This window comes from Spermophilus citellus (assembly GCF_964194105.1).
Source record: "Spermophilus citellus genome assembly, chromosome: 2".
In the NCBI taxonomy this organism is placed as follows: domain Eukaryota; kingdom Metazoa; phylum Chordata; class Mammalia; order Rodentia; family Sciuridae; genus Spermophilus; species Spermophilus citellus.
Genome location: NC_138183.1, coordinates 198441094 through 198447943, shown reverse-complemented (window position 1 = coordinate 198447943; position 6850 = coordinate 198441094). Strand labels below are relative to the sequence as shown.

General features: G+C 33.5%; 1 protein-coding gene across 1 annotated transcript; it reads right to left on the bottom strand.

Moving 5' to 3' along the window:
* Positions 1-2869: 2869 nt before the first annotated feature.
* Positions 2870-3835, bottom strand: LOC308642039 (olfactory receptor 52N4-like; the record flags this gene model as incomplete). Its single annotated transcript, XM_081280639.1, has 1 exon — positions 2870-3835. The coding sequence occupies one exon, from the start codon at positions 3833-3835 to the stop codon at positions 2870-2872; it is 966 nt and encodes a 321-aa protein (XP_081136765.1).
* Between the last annotated feature and the right edge of the window lie 3015 nt (positions 3836-6850).

The following is a 6850-nucleotide window of genomic DNA, read 5'->3' as shown; positions in this document are numbered from 1 at the left end:
TGTACATAAGGTAATGTTAGATTCATTCTACTACCCTTCCTACCCCATGTCCTCTTCCTTCTTTTCACTCCCCTCTACCTAATCTAAAGTAACATTCTTCTTCCCTAGGGCACCCTGGCCCCTATTGGCCACTATTGTGAATTAGCAGCTGCATATCAAACAAAACATTTGGCCTTTGTTTTTTGTGATTAACTTATTTTGTAGCATGATATTCTCACCTTGAGTAATATGGGTATTTTAACAATAGCATTTTAACAATAGAAAATCTTCTAATTCAGGAATATGGAACATCTTTCCACTTTTTTGTGTCATCTTTAATATTTTCAGTTAGATTTTGCTTTAATTTCACAAATCTTTTGCCTACTTGGATAAACTTTTTTCCAGGGATTTCATTCTTCTATATTATTACAAAAGAGGTTGTTTTCTTGATTTTCTTTTTGGAGTATTTGTTTAGTGTATAGAAACACAACTGAATTTCTATGTTGCAAAGTTAGGAGACACATGTTTCAACAGAAGTTGTATCTAGTCTTATTAGTCTTAAAACAAATATAAATTAATGTTACAAGTCAGTAAATATGAAAAATAAATACCAAGAGAGAGATATATTAATCTACTCAGTGAGAATATAAAGAATAGATTCAAGTCTTTAGAATAATAAAACAGATTTAAGTTGAAACAAAATAACTAATGATAACATCTGTTTTCAAAGAAACTTGTATGAAAATATATGCCAAAACTACTGGGGAGATTAATTAGAGAATCAAGGGAGATAGGAAATAGAAGTATAGTTGGAGGATTAAGAGAGAAGGAAAAACATCTTGGATTGTCTGAAGAAGAGTGCCCTAAAAGGAGCGTGTGGAAAACAGTTCCTGGAGCCTGCCTTCCTCTGAGGAATAAATAGTTCATAGACAATGCTTCAGACGATGATGCTGAAGAAGAATACGTGAAGATAAAATACATTAAACCATGTATGTGCCACATATTTTGCACATTTTGCAATAGGATTATAAAGAAAGATTCATGAAATAAGAAGTATAATTTGATTATAGTTAACTGAATGTGGGATAGATAACAAATATTCTGCAGTTGTATAGAAAAATAAATTGCAGATCACTTTCCTGAAGATTTCCTAAATACCAACACCCACCCTCCTTTGTGTTCTAGTCCTTGGAATTTAATCCAGGGTCAGTTTACCACTGAGTACATTCCCAACCCCTTTTACTTTTTATTTTGAGATAGGATCTTGCTAAGTTGATAAGACTGACCTCATACTTGTGATCCCCTGCCTCAGCCTCCAGAGTTGCTGGGATTACAGGTGTGTACTACCACACCCAACACCTCTTTTTAAATTTCTTTTTTTTCTCTCTCTCTCTAGCTTCGGAATATGAGAGAAAACAGAAATCTGCCAAATTATGCTGTTCACGTACAATTATATCACAGTTTATCCATATATATGTATATAATGCACTAATTGAAATTAATAATAATAATAATAATAGAAGGGAGACAAGTAAAGTAGGAAAAGTGATCATGGAGAGGGAGAAAAAGAGGAAAATAAAGGTACTCAGGAAGGAGATTAGAAAATTATGTAATGTACATTTACAAATATGACATAATGAATCCCACTGTTATGTAAAATTCTAATGCACAAATAAAAAGTTTAAAGTTCAGTTTACTCTATATATTCCTTCAATAATTGGTTTAGTTAATAAGCAATAAATATGAAAATATCCTGTTTCAAACTTCATTATTATGTACACGATTGGAAATAAGCTAAAAGCAATGGATTTTAATTGCTTCCCATGTGGTTCCTACCAAATATATATATTTATAAATATATATTTATATTTACATTTGGTTAAAAACATAACCTCTCTTTCCAGAGTATGCTTTTTAAGGGTGTGTTGCAGGAAACTCAATGGCCAATGATTCTGTTGTGAAATAACTATGTGTGTGGCCGGACTAGGAAAGACCTTGTCAGACTAAAATTATGATTCTAATAAGATGCTGAAAGACTTCAAACTCATAATAGTAATGACCTCATTGGGAGTATTCCATCTTCTCCTTCAGTAAGAAGTCACTGAAGAAAGACATTTTTTAAAAACTACAAAAATACAGAAGATCAGTATATTAGAGATAGGTAAAAAGGGAAGGATGGAGATTAGGAAAAGAGAAGTACTAGGGATTGAATTATAGCAAATTATATTTCATAATTGTATAATTATGTCAAAATGAATCTTAATGTTATGTATAACTAAAATCCAATAATTAAAAAGAAATAAACAAGGAAGAAATATGTAGTAGGGCATGATGGTACATGTCTGTAACCACAGGAGAGAGACTGAAGTACAAGAATCCCAAGTTCAATGCCAGTCTCAGCAACTTAGTGAGACTCTGTCTCAAAAAAATAAAAAAGGGCTGGGTATATGGCTCAGTGGCAAAGTTCAACCCCTACCCCTATACTTCCCCAAAAGAAAAGAAAAATGTAGCACATATTTCCAGAAGAATGTAACTACTGGCCATCAATCTGGAAATTACTATTTGAAAATAAGACTCAGATTACATTATTCCACTTTGTTCATTATTCTTTAGGTATTTTTAGGGGAAACTTGATTTACTTATTAGACAACCTTTTCACAGATATCAGAATGTGAAATTCAAAGAAAATTGCTGGACATGCCAGTGACATTAAAATTCTCAAGGCACTTTTGGAAAAAGCACAATTCTACAAGCTCCATCTGTATGTATATGTGTGGTTATAACAGATGTATTGTCTTACACAGCTAAGGAATTTACCATCTCCTGAAAAAAACAGGCAAATTTTAGGTATAATGATTTTCTTCTCTTCCCCTTGTATATGCTTATTTATTTATATGTTGTGGGACTTGGTGTCCTTAAAACCTGAAAGGATCCTCATGACACAGTCTCGTATCTGCTTAGTTTTCACCCCATAGACCACAGGGTTCATGGTGGGAGGCAAAAGCAGATAAATATTGGCCACGATGATGTGACAAGATGGAGGAATTGTGTGGCCTCCAAAGCGATGGGAAAAGAAGGAGAAAAAAGCAGGACTGTAGGAGAAGACGATGGCACAGATGTGGGCAGTGCAGGTGCTGAAGGCCTTTTGCCGAGCATCTGCTGAGGAGAGGCTGACCACGGCTCGGAGGATCATGGTGTAGGAGACTGTGATGCACAGGATGTCAAAGCCTCCGATAAGGAGGGCTACCATTAAACCATAGATGGCATTGACCTTGACATTGCCACAGGATAATTTGGCTACAGACATGTGGTCACAGTATGTATGAGGGATGACATTGCCTCTGCAGTAGGGAAGGCGCTTGGTGAGGAAAGTGAAAGGAGTAATGAGCAACACCCCTCTTAGGAAGGTGGCGAGCCCAACCTTTCCAATGACATCATTGGTGAGGATGACTGAATAGCGCAGAGGGTAGCAGATGGCCACATAGCGGTCCAGGGCCATAAGCATGAGCACCCCAGACTCCATCCCTGTGAAGGTATGGATGAAGAACATCTGGACCAGGCATTCATCAAATCCAATTTCCTTGAGGTGAAACCAGAAGATGCAGAGGGCTTTAGGGATTGTGCTAGAGCACATGACAAGGTCAGTTAGAGAAAGCATAGCCAAGAAGTAGTACATGGGTCTGTGCAGGGAGTCCTCATAGCGGATGAGGTAGAGGAGTCCACAATTCCCAACCACAGCCACAACATACATGGAGCAGAATGGGAAGGAAATCCAGATGTGCATGTCCTCCAGGCCTGGGATCCCATTAAGAATGAACGAAGCTGGGATCAGATCTGTTTGATTCAAGATCAGCATGATCAAGTTAGTATGGTCATGAATCAGCTTAAAGTTATGTGTTTTGCTGAAATAGGAAAAAAGTACAGAAAGCATAGGTTAAGGTTACTGTCTCCCATCAACCACATTTTTTAAAATTATACATTTTAATGATGCTGTTCTGTCCATCTACAACTACCAAAGAATTTTTTTTAATATAAAAAATAAATAAATAAAATCATATTGCTGGGGAAAATAAAAGACTTTGTTAAAGCATACTGCCATCCTTTAAGTGCTCAGGATGCATAGTTATATTTTCTTCTCATCATAAGTCAAATTTTTTTGAGTGGCCAAGGAACAGCTTTGTTTGCTTGTTATTTGTTGTTAGTTCATTGATTCATTCAGTAAATTCTTCTTATGCAGTCTGTTTTTATCACCAACAATGAATCTACATTAATTATTTTAGAGACTGATTCACATTACATAATTCGTAACCAAGTATAATAAAAATTTTTGTTAGACTACCTGATTTAACTCTTAATTATTGTGCATACTCACTGTGAATGTGATCTTAAAGCAGATTGTTTTGATCATCTCATGATGGCCAAAAAACATAATGACTGATGACAGACATTGTGGTGTGAACCAAGTAATCCTAGCAACACAGGGAGACAGGAGAATCACAAGCCAACCTCCACAATTTAGTGAGGCACTAAGGAAGTTAGTGAGACCTTGTCTCAAAATAAAATATAAAAAAGGGCTTGGAATGTAGCTCAGTAGTTAAGTGCTCCTAGGTTCAATCCGTAGTACCAAAATAAAATTAAAATTAATGACTGACATTTATTGTTGGTTACCAAGCACTGTTCAAAGCATTCTAGAATTATTAAATGGCATTTCTCAAATGATCCTAGGATCTCACAAGCCAGTGAAATGCTTGAGTTAGTCTTCTCACTTTTTATGATGCATGCTTCTTATCCTTTCCCACATCTAGTCTATGTGCATTTCTAATTTTTTTCAAAATTAAACTTCTACTCATAATTGAAAATTGTTAAAGGTACTAAACATAAATGACTTTATTAAAAATTAATAAAATCTATGAATGGTAACAGGTAATTTCTTTTACTGTTTCTAAACATCTTCATGTATTATGGTCAGGCATTTACCATTGATAATAATTTATTTAAAAATACAATCATGGGGATGGGTTTGGCTCAGTGGCAGAGTGCTTGCCTAGCACATGTGAGGCACTAGGTTCAAGCCTTAGAACCACATAACAAATAAAATTAAGGCATACTGTCCATCTACTACTACCAAAGAATTTTTAAAATATAAAGTATAAATAAATAAAATCATATTGCTGGAGAAAATTAAAGACTTTGTTAAAGTATACTGCCATCATTTAATTTCTCAGGATGCACAGTTTTATTTTCGTATTATAAAGCAACATCTGGAAGATAAGTGAGATAAATCACAAGGCAACTTCTTTCAAAAACTGTAAAAAAACACAGATTGTACAGATTAATTAGTATACTTTCCAAGGGCATAATTTTAGGCAATGACAAAAATCTTAGAGCTATTCCAGTGTCAAAGTAGCACGTGTGTATCTATCCTAGTCTCAAGAAGACCTTTTAGCGAAATGGGAAAATGCTGTAGACCTGAAGCATTATGACAATGCTGACATATCAAAATGGGGAGGATCCTATTCTTTCCTATTTGCTATTTTTCCTACTTACATAAACTGGTATTCTTGGTTTTGTGAGTGATGGACAATCCTCTATCTTTTTGTCTTCCCTTTGCCTATGCTCTTCAAATGTGACCAATTCCTACTCATTATTCAAGAAAAACCATCATCAGGAAGACTAAGATGTCCTTAAGACTTGATAGTGATTCATCCTCTTAATACTCCAAAAATAATGCAGTTACCAACAGCTGTGATGAATGGTAAGAAATCCATTGGTTCAAAAATTATTCTCTTTACTTCTCCTTATCTGATGATACCATAAAAATGAATTCATATTTAGGAATTATTCACAGTTTAATAAAATCATGTATGTTAAGGACAGTGTCCAACAAACTATCACCAGTGTCTATCAAATCAAATCACACATAATACAAATTTATAAAGGTATCTTTAATGTAAAAAATAGATGAGTAATGAATGCATGATATGTTGAAATTCACTTTGAGAATGACTAAAATTATAATCTAAGTATTATCACTTAGAGTGCATAAAAGACACTAGAATAAAGAAAACTACAGATTATATTCCTTAATATTACTGGGAAAGATAAATAAATAAATCATCATTGTCATAAAGTACAGAGAAAAAGAAAACATAAAATGACAATATATATATATATATATATTTATATTATAATATTTTTATGTTAGTTTGGGCAGAAATACAAATCATTCAAACTTCCCATTACAAAACACGATTATAATTACTTTTAAATTACTTATGCAGCTTGAAAGAGTGCATAGAATAAAAACAAAACACAAAGGTTTAAAAATGTATACAGACATTTTTTTAAATAAAGAGTATCCCAAAATATCAGGGAGACTATATTAATGTTAGACAAAGAGAATTTAAAGGAAAAACACTTGGGTCAAGAGCACTTTGGAGAAATAAAATGTTTGGCATTTTGAAATTAAAGCTAATTATATCAACATGTTTGATTTCCAGGCCTTATAAGATATTTCATAATACAATTGATGAAGGACACATTCACATTCTTATTTTGTGAACACAGAAGGAAAGTTAAAATATGGACTTATTATAAACCACTCTTAATTTTCTATTTATGATGACTCCATTAGTCATAAGCTAAAATGTTAGCCTTGGAATTTCAAGGAGTGTATTAATTTTTATTTTAGAATGAAGCATAAAATTTGGCCTTTTCAACATAAGAAAGGCTTTTCTTTTAAAAACTAAATTTACAAACAAAGTTTTGTCCTTACAACTCAGTAAATTTGTAAATTATATTTTTATTCAACATATTTTCAGGACTCCTACACATATATTATTAGGTTAAACATATATAGTCTGTACATGTG